Source organism: Saccharomycodes ludwigii, chromosome IV (genome assembly GCF_020623625.1).
Source record: "Saccharomycodes ludwigii strain NBRC 1722 chromosome IV, whole genome shotgun sequence".
Taxonomy (NCBI): domain Eukaryota; kingdom Fungi; phylum Ascomycota; class Saccharomycetes; order Saccharomycodales; family Saccharomycodaceae; genus Saccharomycodes; species Saccharomycodes ludwigii.
The window spans coordinates 1070302-1089044 of record NC_060203.1 but is presented as its reverse complement, the minus strand read 5'-3'; the positions used below and the strand labels follow the sequence as shown (position 1 = coordinate 1089044).

At 33.6% G+C, this 18743-nt stretch overlaps 6 protein-coding genes and 1 non-coding gene across 7 annotated transcripts; 4 read left to right on the top strand and 3 right to left on the bottom strand.

Annotated features, from left to right (window-relative positions):
- Positions 1–150: 150 nt before the first annotated feature.
- Positions 151–4629, bottom strand: PPS1 (tyrosine/serine/threonine protein phosphatase PPS1; the record flags this gene model as incomplete). Its single annotated transcript, XM_046078109.1, has 2 exons — positions 151–1227; positions 2056–4629. 2 exons carry the CDS (start codon positions 4627–4629, stop codon positions 151–153), a joined length of 3651 nt encoding a protein of 1216 aa, XP_045934493.1.
- Positions 4630–5238: 609 nt separating this feature from the next.
- On the top strand, positions 5239–5913 carry SCDLUD_003550 (DNA polymerase epsilon noncatalytic subunit; the record flags this gene model as incomplete). Its single annotated transcript, XM_046078108.1, has 1 exon — positions 5239–5913. One exon carries the CDS (start codon positions 5239–5241, stop codon positions 5911–5913), a length of 675 nt encoding a protein of 224 aa, XP_045934492.1.
- A 447-nt stretch (positions 5914–6360) lies between these two features.
- On the top strand, positions 6361–7272 carry MPM1 (Mpm1p; the record flags this gene model as incomplete). Its single annotated transcript, XM_046078107.1, has 1 exon — positions 6361–7272. One exon carries the CDS (start codon positions 6361–6363, stop codon positions 7270–7272), a length of 912 nt encoding a protein of 303 aa, XP_045934491.1.
- A 355-nt stretch (positions 7273–7627) lies between these two features.
- On the bottom strand, positions 7628–7700 carry SCDLUD_003548. The gene has a single exon. It is a non-coding gene; the product is annotated as a tRNA-Phe (tRNA).
- Positions 7701–14142: 6442 nt separating this feature from the next.
- PAF1 (Paf1p) lies at positions 14143–15324 on the top strand (the record flags this gene model as incomplete). The annotated part of the gene is made up of 1 exon (XM_046078106.1): positions 14143–15324. One exon carries the CDS (start codon positions 14143–14145, stop codon positions 15322–15324), a length of 1182 nt encoding a protein of 393 aa, XP_045934490.1.
- A 418-nt stretch (positions 15325–15742) lies between these two features.
- Positions 15743–16654, top strand: SCDLUD_003546 (S-formylglutathione hydrolase; the record flags this gene model as incomplete). The annotated part of the gene is made up of 1 exon (XM_046078105.1): positions 15743–16654. One exon carries the CDS (start codon positions 15743–15745, stop codon positions 16652–16654), a length of 912 nt encoding a protein of 303 aa, XP_045934489.1.
- A 106-nt stretch (positions 16655–16760) lies between these two features.
- On the bottom strand, positions 16761–18368 carry SAF1 (SCF ubiquitin ligase complex subunit SAF1; the record flags this gene model as incomplete). The annotated part of the gene is made up of 1 exon (XM_046078104.1): positions 16761–18368. The coding sequence occupies one exon, from the start codon at positions 18366–18368 to the stop codon at positions 16761–16763; it is 1608 nt and encodes a 535-aa protein (XP_045934488.1).
- Between the last annotated feature and the right edge of the window lie 375 nt (positions 18369–18743).

The window sequence follows — 18743 nt, the reverse complement described above, 5'->3', positions numbered from 1 at the left end:
TTAATGTATATTCAACCATGTAAATAAACAACTTTCTTATTACTCTGGTTATTATCAATATTAACAAGTATAACAAACAAACAAACAAAAAAAAAAAAAAAAAAAAATCAGAACAAAAATCAGAACAAAAATCGAGAAACTGCTGGATTCTTAATCTAAAATAATATATTTATTTTGAATCTCAGTTGACAGACAATCATAAATCTTCTTGTCTTGTAACCATTTCTTACTAAACAAACGATCAGAATATTTGTGACCAGAATCACATAAAATAGTAGCAACATTGCTACCTTCAGGTAATTTCTCTGCTAATTTACAAGCAGCAACTACATTCAAAGCACTGGTACCACCAACAAACAAACCTTCCTGATCCAACAAGTCAAATAACATAACAATAGTCTCCTCGTCTGGAATATAAAGAGAATCGTCTATGTCTTTTAAACATGCTCTCATATTTTCAGTGATTCTACCTTGACCAATACCTTCAGTGAATGAACCATCACCAGTTCTCTTAACCTCCCCACTTTTGATATATTCATAAATAACACTACCCGGTGGATCAGCAACATAAACTTTAATACTAGGATCCGTTTTTTTCAAGTATTTGGCAATGCCACTCAAAGTACCACCAGTACCTGTCGAACAAGTAAATCCGTGAACTCTACCTCCCAACTGTTTATAAATCTCCGGTCCGGTGGTTTCAAAGTGTGCTTGTAAGTTAGCCAAATTGTCAAACTGGTTGGTCCAAACAGCATTTGGTGTATCTTCTGCCAACTTCTTAGCTCTATTGTTGAAATTTAAAGGATTACTGATTGGACAAACTGGAACAGGATACACCTTGGATCCCAAAAATTTCAACAAGTTAATCTTCGATTCAGATTGTGTATTAGGCATGAAAAAAACAGCATTGTAATTTTTGGCATTAGCTATATGAGCTAGCCCAATCGCCGTATTACCAGCACTGCCCTCTACAATCGTTGGTTTATGATGTGGATCTTTCGGGTTAATCAAGTTTAAGTCCTCCGCATTCTTAATCAAATACAATGCCGCTCTATCTTTAACACTGCCCCCAGGATTGGCAAATTCTGCTTTGGCATAAATGTTTCTTTTCAACTTTTCACTTAATCTAGGTAATCGAATCAATGGAGTGTTACCAATAGCATCAACAAAACCATTATATGCTACCGATACATTTCCTACAAATGGTTTATTCATACAACGTACAGTCTGTTTAAAAAGCATTTTATTTATATATACATATAGTTTAAAGTATAATGTGTTGATTTGAATATTATTATTACCTGTGTGCTTATTGTTGTATATAAAGTTGTTGTATATAGAGTACAAATAAAAAAAAAAAAATTAAAAAAAAAATTTTCTTTTTCACTTTTTAATAACAGTGTCTCCTATTTTTGTAGTTATTGTGATTGTTATTGGATACAATCGTAAGAACTAAATGCTAATTATAACATTTTGAGAGGATGGAATATAAAAAAAAAAAATTAAAACAAAAAAAGAACGACAACTGCAGGACTCGAACCTGCGCGGGCAAAGCCCAAAAGATACTCAGAATAATCTATAACCAACGGGAGCCCAAGAGTTGCACCCCCTTCAGCTAAAATTTCTAATCTTTCGCCTTAACCACTCGGCCAAGTTGCCAATAACACACCCAGACACAACAACTATTTTTATAAATTATCGTTTCTTTTGGTGCTAATGACAATAAAAACACAACACACAGGCAATAAAAGATAACACTACCTAAATAATCTTTAACAAGTAAAAACATAAAGATAATATAAATGTGTTATGTATCATATGCTATTATAGAGAAAAAAAAAAAAAAAAAAAAAAAAAAAAAAAAAAATTAAATGGATAACCAATGCATACACACAAATATCACGTATTAGATATATAATTTTCATTTAATTCAGCAATAGCCCTGCACAAAATGTGCCAATCAATATTTCTTTCTCCATGCACCATCTCATACCATTTCAATAACTCGTACATAAACATCAAGTTGGGTTGAATGATTATATTTAGCCTCCGTACCCTCACATATAGATATGCTTGTAGTAATCCTACATTCAATCTTTTCATTGTTTCAGCAATACAAACTGTGGCTGATCTGGACACACCAACCATGCAATGCACCAAAACTTTTCCACCCGCCTCATAAACTTCTTCAATAAACCCTAATATCGATGATAATGGATTTAACAATGGATCTTTCCCATTATCCGCCAAGTTATCTATATAAAAAATCCTAAACCCATCTTGTTCAATAACAACTGTTTGCGGAGTTTCCCTTACATTCTTCTTACCACCACCACCACAATATTTTCTAGAATGAGCAGCACTGAATGGATAGTCCTTCACCCACTCTAACCTCTCACCCACAGACACAATATTCGATATATTTAGTTTTTTCAACAACTCAGGTGATTCAGCGTGTTGCAAAGAACCCAAGTATAAATGCGGCAATATCCTTGAAGGGAAGGGCCCCTTCAATTTGATAAAATCTGTAGTCGATGTATTGTAAAAAAACATTTTACTGAAAACCTCCTGACTAATATCCAAAGCAAAGTATGTTTGAGGAGCTTTTTGCGGCGACTTTTCCCTTAATAGATTTTGTAAATATAGTAGAACCTGTAAATCACTTGGAAATAAAAAAATTGGCCTATCTAAAACCAAATGCAACTTCAATAGGGCATCATCAAGCGAAATATCATGCAGATATATTAAATATGCAACTATCAAAAGGGATGTTTCTGTGTATCCATCACTAGAATAAATCAAACATTTTTCTCCGCTGGAAAAAATTAAATAGCAAATCTTTAAAATACTTTTAATAGAGGATAAATTCAAGTTGCCTAATCCAATTAGCCCGGAGCTTGGAAACGAAAGATGTTTGATTTTATGCAAATTACTCTCTGATTCTAGCTCTTTTATTGGCAAAGAACAATTTTCATGGCAGTGGATAAATAAGCGCCAGTCACTAGCTATTTCCTCTGCTGGAATATAAAATAATTTAAAATCATTTTCCTCATACTTCGATGGGTCTAAATCACCCACATTGACGACAGTGCTGTACTCAGCATCAAAATAGTACCCCTGTTTTGTATCTTCCTTGTTAAATTTCTTCATTTTGTATAACTCAAAATCGATAGAATTTCCTGCCCAAACATGTTCTGATATTTTGGAAGCGTGTGACATTTTAGATACTTCTAATTTTTCTCTGTAAAATAAATCTTTTTCCCAATTATTAAAACTTGTGGCATCAAATTCCGAAACTAATTGTTGAGGTGCTTTTTCTAGAGAGGCTACATTCATTAACGGTGTGCCCATCAAGGTATTCTTACTAATAGTGACCCTGCTATTAAACAACTCGTCGTCACCGTCATAATCCAATATCATAACTTCCATTGGTATAGTGGGAGCACTGGCACTGGTTTCACATAGCCTATCATTTGTTAATTTGCAGCACATGTCTATCAATTGAGCTATAAGCAAGCAATTACAACTGTTATTAATATGATCGTCTTTATTCAAACAATAAACAACGCATTTGGATGTAAGTTGAAGCATTTTACCCATCTGCAAATCAAACCTCCTCAACATCTTTGGCTCGTTGTACACCGTTGGGCTGTGTGTATTTTCGGTACCGATAGCTGCAAGGTCAATATTCCTACTGAGTAATAAAGATTGCCTTCTGCATCCATACAAATATTGCGCTTTGTCATCAATAGAGAGTATAGGCAATATACTATATTCTTGGCATAATTGGATCAATTTATTTAATAAAAGCTCTTCTTTTACACCAACGTTGGGATATAATTTTCTGAATTCACAGGTGGTTATTTGAGTTATGTCATGAACAATAGGATCGTAAGCAAAGAATATTTCTCTTGGGTCTACAGAATTTTTAAAAATGCCACTGTTTTCAATGAAGTTTCGATCAAAGACAGGACTAGACCTAACGATCATTATATTATTATCAACAAACTCTTTTGGTATTTTTTGTGGTATTGTGTTGGGGCTCGTAGCATTACATAGAAGTGATTGTGACGACCAAAACGAGGGTGAATGAAGCCAGGGGAACATTAAAGAACAGTCTGGCAACTGTATTTTATAGTGATCGATCAATTTCTGGCTCAATTCTTTGGGTGTCACTTTGGCAAATTTCAGCAAACTTGTATTTACTATGGTATTGCCTTCGGACAGTATAGTGTCATTGTTGCTGCTGGATACTGTTGTTGGAGAGAATGATATATCAAATTTAATAGAAGGGTCCAGTTTCTTTTTATTAAAATGGACTGGGGTTGAGGAAGAGGAAGAGGAGGATATATTGCTGTCGCTCCTATTATCGTTTCTGCCATTTTTGTTGTTGAGGCTATAAGCTTCAGTATTAACAGTTGTGATATTGGAAATACCATCTTTGATATTGGCAATAGTAGAAAAGGCATGCATTGTAAAATCTTCGTTTTCCTTGTGAGTGCTATTATTGGTATGTGTTGTAGTAGTATTCATTTCTTCGTTATTTCTCTTTGACGCTTTCCTTATGCCTATTTCATCATTCCCTTTATTGTTAGAGTTGTTATTGTTTGTTATTTGTATAGTAACCATCCTAAGTTGAGATCTTTTTTATTTTTTTTTTTTATTTTTTTTTTGATTTATTTTTTAATATATATTATTTTTAATGTGATAACGGGAAAGTTGTAAAAACTGATAAGGAGAGATATATATTTTAAGTTCTGTACGGTTTTCATGGATTTTTATTTTATTTTATTGAATTTAATTTAATTTAATTTAATTTAATTTAATTTAATTTAATTTAATTTTGTTTTTCTGTTTGTGTTTTTAAGGGATGGTTTTTTGGTATCAGGCACTTTTTTTTTTTTTTAAGATTATTTTTTAAATTATTGTGCAATGCAAGACAGAAAGACGCACCCCATATTAACATATTCAATTACCCGGATATTCATCCTCACTTGGTGTGTAACCCGTCGTAAAAATATATATATTATGTCCGCATGTCCGCATGTCCGTGTACATCAAATCCCTTTCAAAATTAATCTTAGATCTCGGTATACAAATTAAATAATAAACTTTCACAATAACAAATCTCATTCTTGTCATCCTTCTTCTTTCCTTTAATTATTTGCTACACCTAATAACGACAACAACAACAACGATAATAATAATAATAATAATAACTATACTATTAAATACAAAATGTCAACTCCACTTAATACCGATAATACTACTACATCTACCCCCATTTCTACAAATTCCAACACAAACATTTTGCAATTGCCGTTGTCCAAAATAAAACGTATTGCTAAAACAGATCCAGAGTATATATTAACATCTCAGCAAGCATATATTCTAACAGGTTTAGCAACACAACTATTCATAGAAAAGTTTGTTGAAGATATCACATTACAATCCCAATTAAGTTACGCAGGTAATAAGTCTAAATCCAAAGCTAAATCTAAGATAAAGAGTATTAATGGTGCTAGCAATAATAATATAAGATTAACCTATGAAGATATATCCAATGTTGTTGCCAAAGTTGACAAGTATCAATTTTTGGGTGATATTATTCCAGAGACAAAACCTCTAATCAATTTAGTTCGTGAAAACAAAGTTAGATACAGTATATTAGAAGAAGGCCAGCAAATGCTACCATTCAACAATGCCAATGACAATAACAATCCTACTGACGGTGAAAAAGAGGAACAACATAATATTAATGGCGTGGACAATGAAGATTTTGAAATGGTAACTGAAGAGGAAGATAGTGAAGATGGAGAGAATGGCCAGAGTGGAGAAGATAGTCGAGATACAAATAGTGCTGAAGAAAAAAGCAGTACTGATGATAGTGATATTGAGTTAAACACGTATTAGTGGTGGATGTTGGTTTGCAATATCTTCTATTTTTGTTTTGGTATGAGTGTATATAATTACTAAGTAACTTTACAATATTTTCTAGTAACTTCTAGCATCATTAATTTTCTTTTTTTTTTTTTGCTCAGAAAATACTGTGGTGTAACAGGGGGCCGTGGGGCCGTGGGGCAGTGCGGGCAGTGCGGGAAAAAAGAATCAGTTTTTGTACGTAAAAAAGTAACAAGAAATAATCCCTTTTTTTTTGTTTTTTTTTTTTTTTTTTTTTTTTAATTTGTGATGGAACTTTCTCTGGCATATATATAACACAATAAGTTTATCTTTCCATTTTCAATTATTGGTTTTTAATCAATTAACTTTCCATTATATGAAATAAGACATTGTAGGAAAAAAAGAAAAACCCATAAGAAAAAACCATAAGAAAAAATCATAAGAAAAAAAAAAATAAAAATGGGTTTATTTAATGGTGATAATCAAGAGAAGAATGTTACTAAATATAACGAAACCTTGTTAGGGGACACTTCTTCTATTTCCAATAATTCAAGTGCCAAACCGATTTCTACTAACCTTTTAAGTGATTGGTGGTCTCAAACACAAGACTTATATTCCAATGTTTTTAACCAACCAGATCAATTCTGGAAATCTGCCTATGACGATTTGTTACTAAGATCCGGCGACGCTATCGGTACTATGTTGGAGAATTTAGGCATGCCTGGTAACTTCGGTACTCCTTACAAAATGAGTTCTCTTTTTAATAATGATGAGCAATTTGTTGATGCCAATGTAGATGAAAAAAATAAGTTGAAAATTAGACCCACTTTGTATGCCTACAAAACACCAAGCGATCGTCAATATTCTCAATGTGTAACCAATGCTGGGCTTGGTGTTTGGGATGTCAATGGGTTTTGGAGATGCTTGTTTCCCCAGACTTTTCTAAATGATAAAAAGGTAAACGAATTAAGCAAAGACGATGTAGAAAAGGATATTGATCACAAGATGGGATTGTTTTTCAAAGACTACACAGGCTTTTTGTCTTGGAGAAACCATATGTTAAAATTAGCTAATGAAAAGAAGAAGCAAATACAACAAAAGTCTTTGTTTTTCACCGATAACTACGATGGTGGTCAAAATGATGATATTGCAGGTAATGGTGGTAATGTTATTGGTACCTCTAAAATGTTAAATTACAACTATACAGATGAAGGAAAAGAGCAAGTCAAGGAAACCAAGACTTATTACAATGATGGTAAAGTCAAAGTTGTTCGTGAAAGAAAGTTATATCCTAAAGACGGTAGTGGTGATGTTAAAGTAGAGACTAGCGAGAAAATCTTAGATAATAATGATATTGATATCAACGAGTGAACGATTTATGGGATAAAAACAGTTAACAAACAAACTGTTAAAAATATGATATATTGAGGGGACATACACATGTTTATGAATAGGAATTTTTTTTTTTTTTTTGTTGTTGTTGTTGTTCAGTTTTATTTTTTTTTTTTTTTTTTTCTTTTGTAAATAATGTTTGAAAAAAATAAAAGAAAAAAGTATTTATACATATATTTGTTTTAATGGAATCAAGTAAATAGATGACCTAAACCTCACGAGAGTATTTAAAAGTTCGATATGGGAACAGACGGATATTCTGATGATTTCAAAATTAAGATCGGTTAAGCTTTAACAAAAAAGAAAATTAGAATAACTGTGATACATAAAAAATTGCGAATTCTGTGGATCGAACACAGGACCTTCAGATCTTCAGTCTGACGCTCTCCCAACTGAGCTAAATCCGCAAATTAATTGAAATTGTTATAAGGTAAACCTTATAACAAGATAAATCACGTGTTAATAACCGTAAATAGTGAGATACTATGTTATTATGATTTATCCGTAAAGAGACTTGTACGTGGATGTTACGCTTAGTAGTGATTATGCCAGCAAAGCAAATACTACTATAACACCGCAGTACCGAAGTTGAGAACAACGCATCGAAAAGCTAAGGCTATGCGCTGTCATAATTGTTGTAAAAGTTGTCGTGTCGACAACCGAAAACAGGAGTATATAAAGCCAACATCTCACTAAAGAGTTTTGGGTTTCGTAGATATATTGTCCTTGTTTGTATAAGTTAGTTTAGACTTATGTAATTAGATATTATATATAGAAGAAATATAATAACGAGAAAAGATCGATTTAGAACGAGTCTAACCAAGTAACATCTTTAGCCCACTTCACCTTACAACATCTGGTAGCGCCGCTATGTATTTAGATAATTTAGATAACGATATCAAGTTGAATACACCACGTTCTTTCGATGGAAGGAAAGATATCTATGAAATATCAGATTTTCTAGCTACAGTTCACATCCAGATTGCCACTAGGAACATTGAAAATGAAGCTACGAAGATCGCAACGCTTGGACGTTCCTTGACAGGACCTGCTGCACGTTGGTTTGTCTCGTATGGTACGAATAATGGCTTTGAAGGCCTTACCTATGACAACTTTGTAGTGGATTTCAAGAATCATTTTCAAGGCGCAGCTGACTCGTTCTACCTCGTACAGAAGATTCGAGAGTTACGCATGACCCGCCAGGTACCAATTGAAGAGTATAGCGACCGTTACTTTCGATTGGTGGATTTGCTACCTGATGCGTATTGGTCCGAAAATGCCAAAATCGATCAGTACTTATATGGTTTACCACCGAATGTCGTACAATATGTACGAGTGGTCAAACCCGACTCGTTGCAGGAAGCGATGGAGACGGCTTGGAAGCATGTGATGATCAACATGAAGTCGTATAAGGAACCGTTTCCTGATCTCAATAGTTCCCGGATAATGGACCCAGACGCCATGGAACTCGACGCTATAAGTGATAGCCGGAGATCTCGTCAATATAACTATACCCCGAATAACGCTAACAATAATAGATTTAGGCCGATGGCACGTAAAACCATGTCTAGATCAGATTGTCTTAGGTTGGGTTTGTGCTTTAGATGCAAGAAGGGCGGACATAGCTCCAAGGAATGTTCCCAGACGAACTACTGAGAGTATGAATAGTTATAGTGAATATAAGTATAAAAAACATAAAAATAGAAAAAAAGAGAAAAATGAGAAAAAAGAGAAAAAAGAGGAAAAAACAGAAAAAAAGAAAAAAAAGTGTCCAGAAGTATCTGTGAGTGATGATAAACGCGAATTTGTAAAGTTACCGAAATTCGAAATTTATCCGTTAATTGAAAAGAAACCATTGGTTGGTTGTAAAAGAGAAGTTAAGGGTGTAGTAAATAATAAAGAAATGCTAGTATTGTTAGACACTGGTTCACCGACTACATTTGTGAATCGTTCAGTGGTCTCAGAGTTGAAATTAGAAACGTATTCAGCTCCGCCGTTCACTTTTTATGGCGCTGTCTCCGCTGAAACAGCCACATCAAGTGTTGCGACTAGTATTGTTATGTCGATTGAAAATATAAAGTATAAGTTTGATGCTTACGTTACTGCTGCCGTCTCGCAGAAGATTATTATTGGTGACCCTGTTTTAAGGTCTTACCCGAAGTTACTACATCTGAGAGAAACTGTCGAACCCGAAAATGTATTGGTTCCGTATGACAGTATATTACCTATTGATTACGTAGATAATCCGTCTAGGTATTTTAAAGAAGAAGATGAAATATTTGTTATTTCCGTTAGTGAATCTCCGAAAAAGGATTGTAACACGTTTGAACTGTTGCCGAAATCCTTGAGATTGAAGTACAAGAGTACTGTATCCAATGAATTGTGTCCCTCGAAAATACAGGATAGGAAGGTTGAACATGAGATTGTTCTGGCGCCTGATGGTAGACTTCCTCGAATAAGTCCGTATAGGTTGACACCGAAAAATGAAAGTATTGTTAACGACTTGATTAATGACTTGTTAGAAAAGAACTTCATCACACCGTCAAAATCCCCGTGTAGCTCGCCAATTGTATTGGTTAAGAAGAAAGATAATAGCTACAGGATGTGTGTTGATTACAGAAAGTTGAATGCGATCACCGTCAAAGATCCATTCCCGTTACCCCGTATAGATAGCTTGTTGAGTAGAATTGGTAAAGCTACCATATTCTCGACGTTAGACTTGCACTCAGGTTATCATCAAATACCGGTTAGATCCGAAGACCAATATAAGACCGCGTTTGTGACACCCACTGCAAAATATGAATATAAAGTGATGCCATTCGGTCTGGTGAACGCTCCGAGCACATTTGCACGTTATATGGCTGAGTTGTTCCGTGATCTAGTATTTGTTGGTGTCTATTTAGATGACATTCTAGTATTCTCAAAGTCAAAAGAAGAACATCTAAATCATCTAGACGTTGTTCTAGATCGCCTGAAGTCTGAAGGCTTAATAGCTAAATTGAAGAAGTGTCATTTCCTTCAATCGTCCGTTGAGTTTCTAGGGTACCAAATTAGTGCTGGTAAGATTGAACCATTACAAGGTAAAACTGATGCCATTTGTGCGTTTCCGACCCCAAGGTCCGTTAAGGAAGCACAACGTTTTTTAGGCATGGTAAATTATTACAGAAGATTTATAAAAGGTTGCTCCATTATTGCACGCCCGATTAATACGTTTATTTCCGGAGAAGCAACGTGGGGAGTAACACAAGATAAAGCACTGAAGTCATTAAAAAGAGCGTTACAGGAACAGCCCGTGTTGATACCATTTGACGTTACAGCTAGTTACAGATTAACTACAGATGCTTGTAAATATGGTGTTGGTGCTGTGTTAGAAGAACTGGACGAAAATAAGAACCCAGTTGGTACCGTATCCTATTTCTCTAAATCTCTACAAGGTGCTCAACAGAGATACCCCGCCGGAGAACTAGAATTATTAGGAATTATTTCGGCACTAGAACATTTTAAGTACTTGTTGCATGGTAAACGATTCGTGTTGAGAACCGATCATATAAGTTTACTGTCGTTGAAAACAACAAAAGAACCAGGCACAAGAATTGCCCGTTGGTTAGATACATTGTCCGAATATGACTTCGAATTACAGTATGTTAAAGGTCATGACAATGTCGTTGCTGATGCAATATCAAGAGCTCCGTATGAAATCAATGTTATTGATGAGCTCGTATCCATTGATCCGTGTGAATGGAAGAATGATTATGAGGAAGATCCGTATTGTGCTGCTCTGTTAGTATCTCTGAATCCAGATGAGTATCTTGGGAAGATACGAGTTAGCAAAGCGGATACAAGTTATTTTAATAAGATCATTAAACGCTATAGATTGTCAAATGCGTTTCGAAAAATGATCCGTCTAGAGGAGGATTTGTTGTATTGGAAAGATAGATACATAGTCCCTCGTAGTAAGGTACAGTTGGTGTTGAATACCTACCATGATCATGGTCTATTTGGTGGACATTTTGGTTATAATGTCACGTTGCAGAAAGTCACCGAATCGTATTATTGGCCACGTCAAGATCATGAAGTTCAAAAGTATGTCGCAAGTTGCCCGAATTGTCAAGTGTTTAAGTTTCACCGTAATAGACAATATGGTTTACTGAAACCGTTAGAGGTCCCTGAAGGAAGATGGACAGATATATCCATTGATTTTGTGTCCGGTTTACCACCGACAGTAAGTGGTAAAGACATGATACTGGTTGTAGTGGACCGTTTCAGTAAACGTGCTCATTTTGTTGCATGTAATAAAGAGTTATCTCAAGAATACACTATTAATTTGTTATTTCAATTTGTATTTTGTTATCACGGTTTCCCGAAGAGGATTGTTAGTGATAGAGATGTTAGATTTACTGGTAACGCATACAGAGAACTTACAGAACGACTAGGTATTAAACTGTGTATGAGTTCTTCGAATCACCCTGAGTCCGATGGACAGAGTGAAAGAACTATTAAAACATTGACACAACTGTTACGATCATATGCCGGGCTAGAGCAGGGCCGTTGGGATGTATTGTTACCCCAAGTAGAATTTGTATATAATTCTACATATCACTCTGCCGTCAAAGCCGCCCCGTTTTTAGTGGATTTGGGCTATGTACCAAATGAACCGTTATTAGATAGTACCTCGTTAACAGCCGCAAGGAACTTCTCGGCTGTAGATTTGATCCAGTCGCTTAGAGCTATCACGCTCCGTACAAAAGATTTCCTCAAAGAAAACCAGGTCAACATGGAAGTTGCCGTTAATCCTGGGAGAAGGGAAGAGAAGTTCGCTGTAGGTGACTATGTTCTGGTACATAGAGACGCTTATTTCACTGGAGGCCGTTACATTAAATTACAACCGATATTCTTAGGCCCGTTTAAGATTGTTAAGGTAATAAATGAAAATGCATATGAGGTCGACTTACCGAAGACTTCCAAAAAGCATAGAGTGATCAACGTAAGATGGATAAAGAAATATCAGTTCGACTCAGAAAGGTATGTAAAGGAACTACCTCGTTCTGAAACTGAGTTAAGGAATAGGCTCGAAAATATCTCTAGTGTAATAGGTTTTGCACCGTCTGAAGGTATAGTCTATTGTAAATTTGCCCACGTAGACCCTCGTCTGACTGCCGCTGTTCCGTTAAAAATGTTTAAGTCGCTTCCACTGCTGAGACGTCGCTCTCTGATAAATAATTTTGAACAGTTGTATAAGCAGTCCGTATCTGACGAGAGGGGGGAAGATGTTATAAGGTAAACCTTATAACAAGATAAATCACGTGTTAATAACCGTAAATAGTGAGATACTATGTTATTATGATTTATCCGTAAAGAGACTTGTACGTGGATGTTACGCTTAGTAGTGATTATGCCAGCAAAGCAAATACTACTATAACACCGCAGTACCGAAGTTGAGAACAACGCATCGAAAAGCTAAGGCTATGCGCTGTCATAATTGTTGTAAAAGTTGTCGTGTCGACAACCGAAAACAGGAGTATATAAAGCCAACATCTCACTAAAGAGTTTTGGGTTTCGTAGATATATTGTCCTTGTTTGTATAAGTTAGTTTAGACTTATGTAATTAGATATTATATATAGAAGAAATATAATAACGAGAAAAGATCGATTTAGAACGAGTCTAACCAAGTAACATCTTTAGCCCACTTCACCTTACAACAGAAATCAATTCAGGCGATACTCATCAGTACTTGTAGTAATTATGGGTTCCGATTATGGTAATTAATTTCTTGTTTTATTTAAATCTAATGTTTATGCTAACCTTTTCCGGTGTTTCATTGTTGTTCTTTAGAACGATAGCTTTGTTACGAATATTTGCTATTCTGGACTTTTCTTATATGTTAGGTATAATGTTCGTTTGCATGTGCATTTCGTATTCCGATAGAAATTAATTTGAGGTAAATCGTAGTAGTCATAAACGTTTGTATAAAGGGAAGTATTATCAGATAAGTTAAAATGAATCATATCTAAGAAAATTATTTTATTTAAATTGATTATGAAATTAATTGGAAATATATAAGTTATAGTTGTATTAGTTAAAAGTAAATAAAAGAACCAAGTAGGAGACTATTACATCTGTCTTGCTATAAGTAGTAAAGTATCAAATCAGTTTACTAACCCTATTCCACTATATACTCATTCTGCGAGATAACAGAAGTTGGTAATAAGCAGGATGGTCCGGTTACCTTGGATAATGATAAATATACTTGGGAAACAATCACTTGCTTTGTTTAAATTTCTCACTCAATAACAAAATAAGTATTTGTAAAAAGTGATATTAAATCTGTGAATTAGTAGTTAAAACTATTATGATATTTATTTTTTTTTTTTTTTTTTTTTCATATTTTTTGGTTTTAGATTATTGAATTTTATATTAACGACTTATAATTGATTCAAGACAATGATATATATATTAGTAAACTAAGTTTAATACAGTTGGCACATATTCAATGTTATAATAGGAAGGATATAGTGTATAATGATCTCTTGCTTTAAATATCAAACCATTATAATTTTTTTTTTTATTTTTTTGTTTTTTTCCCTAAAGAAAAATTATTTTCTCGAGTTTCATCTTTCCAAAATCTTTCTCGGGTAATCTTATTTTATATATTTTTTACTTGTTGAAAACATTATGCCCATTTCATTCAAATCAACAATTTATTATTGCTTTCACAATCAATCTAAGTAACCGAAAAAGGAAGAGTGAGTGGGAAAAAAAAAAAAAAAAAAAAAAGACTACAAAATATTACTCATTAACATCTTTTATCTGCTTCATTGCTTTCTTCAGTACCCAACTTTTTACACAATATGAAAGAAAAGAACAACTTTATAGCTAGAATAAAATATTTGAATGATTTACCACCGCCCCAAATTCCACCAAAACTGTTAAAATATGACCAAAAACCAGATGAATTAGCACAATCTTCCAAATTAATAACATCTTTATACACTAAAACCAACGTTAATCCATTGGTGAGAATCAATGATGACTTGGGTATGGAATTGGATTTGATGAAAATACCAGGTGTTTTGGACCAAATGGATGACAAATATTTGTATGGGTTCGATAACATCAAATTAGAACCTAAAGATAGAGTTCTACTAAGGGATCCCAGGGTAGATAGATTAACGAAAACCGATATATCTAAAGTCTCCTTTCTAAGAAGAACAGAATACATGTCTAGCGCAACATCTTCTATATCTTCTGCAGGAAATGGTATTGTTAGTAATGGCAATAGTAACGTCTTTTTAAAAAGGAAAAGAATATCACAAAAAGAAGAAGAGGAAGAAGTTGCGAATGATGCAGCTCGCTTGGATAGTAAAAAGTTAGTACGTAGAATTGAATCTACATTTGATGATTTGGGTACTAGCGGTAATAACAAAAATCGCATTGAGCTTTTTAAACATCCTACAAAAAAAAATTTAAAAGCTGTTAAAACATGGAGTTTATTGCCAGATACCGTTGCTATGGATCAAAAATTTTTTTTAGTTAAATTAGCGGGTAGTGCAGTTTTAGATAAAAAAGAAAGAGATTCATTGTGTTTAGAAACTGCCATTTTCCGGCCTGTAGAGTTGGAAGAGGATGACTGGATTTCCTTTTATAGTACAGACAAGAATAGTAGTAAAGAATTAGCTAAAGGATTAGAGCAACAACTAGATGAAATTACTGAACAAAACAGTGATCCTACTAACAATAGTTTCAAATTTAAAAGGATAAGAGATTACAATATGAATAATATTCAATTGGCATCATCATTAAATGAATTGTCTTTAACTTTTAATGACGAGAGAGGCGTTGCTTATTACAAACCGTTACAAAGCAAGATTGAATTGAAAAGAAGAAGGGTTAATGATTTCATTAAGCCTTTAGTTAAAGAGCACGACATTGATCAATTAAATGTGACTTTGAAAAACCCAACTGCTGAAGAACAGCAAACCAAGGATAAGATAAGATCCGATTACGATCCAATAGATTTTCCAGAAGTTTGAGTCTATGGGCATATACATATATATTTTTTCAATACGATTTGTATTGTTATTATTAATAAGTGTTCACAGCTCTTTATTTCTATATTTTTATTTAATACTTGCTTATATATTGAATGATATATAATTACAAGAATGACTTAGTACTTCTTTTCATTTTGATAACTCATTTTTTTTTTTTTTTTTTTTAGTGTTTATAAGCATTATTTATTCTAGCTTAACATAAAAGGTGGTATTTTTTTTTTTTTTATTTTTTTTGTATGATATTAAGCAGCAAAAAAAAAAAAAAAAAAAAGACAATTTATCAAAAACAACTAACGATTAATCCTACTTTTTGGTCTCACTTCAGTTCAGTTTCTGTGATCTATAAACCAATACTATAATTATAAAACAACATATTTATACCTTAATTAAAGCTTCTATGCCCAAAATATTCAAAACTAATGCTGAAATTGCCACTTGTGGTGGTAAGTTATTAAAGTTGACCCATGACTCAAAGGAAACTGGAACTCAAATGGATGTAAACATTTATTTACCAAAACAATATTATGATAAAAGCAAAAAGGAATGTCATGAATCAAAGATCCCTACTCTATATTATTTATCTGGACTAACATGCACACCAAATAACGCTTCTGAAAAAGCATTTTGGCAATTGCAAGCAGACAAATATGGCTTTACTGTGGTTTTCCCCGATACTTCTCCACGTGGTGGCGATGAAGTCCCCGATGATAAAAACGACTGGAGTTTTGGTAAAGGTGCTGGCTTTTATCTTAATGCCACAGAACCCAAGTATGCTGCTAATTATCGTATGTATGATTATGTCCATAAAGAGTTGCCATCTTTATTACAACAAGAATTTGGTTCTGATGGAAAATTGGATTTCATCAAAAATAAAAGCATTACTGGTCATTCTATGGGCGGTTACGGTGCAATTAGTGGGTTTTTGAAGAATTACGGTGCCTATAAATCGTGCTCTGCGTTTGCTCCAATTTGTAATCCAAGTGTTGTTGGTTGGGGAATTAAATGTTTTAGTAATTATTTGGGTTCTGATAATAAAGCTGCTTGGAAACAATACGATCCATGTGATTTGGTCAAAGTTGTTAAAAGCACTAATGCTAGTGATAAAGTTTTAATACATGTTGGTACTAAAGATCCATTTCTTAATGAGCATTTGAGACCAGAATTATTGCTTAACGCTAGTAAAGGCACCACATGGGAAGGAAAATTCGACATTAACTTAGTAGATAATTTCGATCATTCGTATTACTTTATAAGCACCTTTGTCCCCGAACATGCAGAATTTCACGCCAAACATTTAGGTTTGCTTTAAAATATATGTACTAAATTAAAAAAAAAAAAAAAAAAAAAAAAAAAAAAAAAGAACTTTTTATATAATTATCAAAAAGAAGAGTGAATCATATGGTATACATAAAGTACTATATTATTATAGCAGAAGATTGCCACCCACCAGCAGCTATCTTAATACATGTATAATCCATATTATCTGTGATGCTCACTTGAGTAGGCTCTGGTACTCTTATATCTCTTGAACCCAAGGTAACTATCGCCGAGGGCACGTCAAAATCGAGCATTCCCAAGCCCAAGCATCCACAAAACTGACTCTCTAACCCCCACGAGTATATCTTTCCTTTGTTACTTAAACCTAAAATGTGATAGTCGCCAAAAGATACTTCTACAAATTTTTCATCGCTGTTATGAGCATTTGGTATTGAAACGGGTTTCAAATCTTGTAACTCATTTCTAGATGTATTAATCTTTCCTATATAAAGTTCCTCGTCATTGTTGGTGAAAATGGCTATATTCATTCTACCGCTTTTAACTTTATTTATTTGTTTATACCCTAAAATGCTGGTTTTCAATTTAAAAACGTGTTCTTCGTTGTCATTATACATATATAATTCATTGCCTTTAACAAAGCACACAATTCCATCTTGTAGACATGTGTAGTTTTGTATATTATCAACTGTGTCTGGGATAATCTTATAATCGCAATAGGCAAAAAATTTATCATAAGGTGTCACAGATCTTCTGTGCTTCCAAATACAGAGTCCTATCCCAAACTTATAACAACAATTAAAATTCCAACCACATTCAAACGATAATATTGGGTTCTTAAAATTGTTATGTGGGAATTTCATTCTAATACCTTGGACAACATCAGGATCATCCCATGAGTATAATTCAGCATCCTCCCCAAGGGCAAGAAAATGTGCACGTCCACTACTAACTTTAACAAACTTTATAAACCTAGGTTCTAGTGTGGTATTCTGGTTGTCATAAATCTCAGGCAATGCCTCTCTGGTAACCATTCTTTTTACAAATTTATTTCCATCTAGTGTCTCATTCAACACGGAGTTAATATTTGTGATATCATTATTATAAAGGTTGTTGGGAGGAGATATGTTAGTTCTACTACCGGTATTATATAGATTGTAGAGAGACCAAATGTTAATATTTGACAAACTAACTAACGATTCCACCGACCCATAATCCAGTGAGGTCCCCAATTGCGGACCACAAGACTTGTTTCCCCCATGATAAGTTTCCCCCGTAGTATACAAATTACCGTCTGATGTGATGAATTGGAACGAAAATCCGCCTGCGGAAATATCTGTTATTATTGGTTTATTGGTAGTGCCTGCACCAAACGGAACGGGGTGCGGTTTGTTTGAGCCTAAAATAAAGTTCCTAATCATAATATTGGTATTATCATTAGCAGGGTTTAAATGCCTTCTTGTGTAACCTAATCTTCCAGATGTTATTTGACCCCATGTAAATAATTGTCCCTCTTTACGTTTCTTGTATAGTTTTTTCCAATCGTTTTGTAATTCAGGAAATCTCTCAGTTCTCAATATATCTAACTCCATATCATTATCTTTAAAAGACGTTTGGTATACCTTATCTTGACAGTTTATTTCGATATACTGGTGTATATTTTTGTTTGTCAGTGATAGACTTAATAGATCATTCGTATTAACAATGTATGGGAGTAAACATTCTAGAATCTCAAAAAATAGAGTCATTTTTATTTGGTTTGATTTTTTAATGTGAATTCGGTTTATATTGTAAGTAGTTTTTTTAAATACTTGTTTAGAAGTCGGATATTAGATTGGGTGAATGACAAGGATAACTTTTTTAACAAACAAAAATAAAATAAAAGTAATAGTTTCTTAAGAATATTAAAGATGGGAGGCTTGTCCCTTTTTTTTTTTTTTTTTTTTTTTTTTTTTTTGTCGCTTATTCATTTAGCCTCATTCCTCTATTTTTATTCCCTTTAATAAATAAAGAAATTATAATAAAATTATAAGCATAGGAAGAAGTAATATATCAAATCAAATTTAAATAATGCAAAATAATTTTTTTTTTTTTTTTTTTAAATAAATAAATACATCAAGATA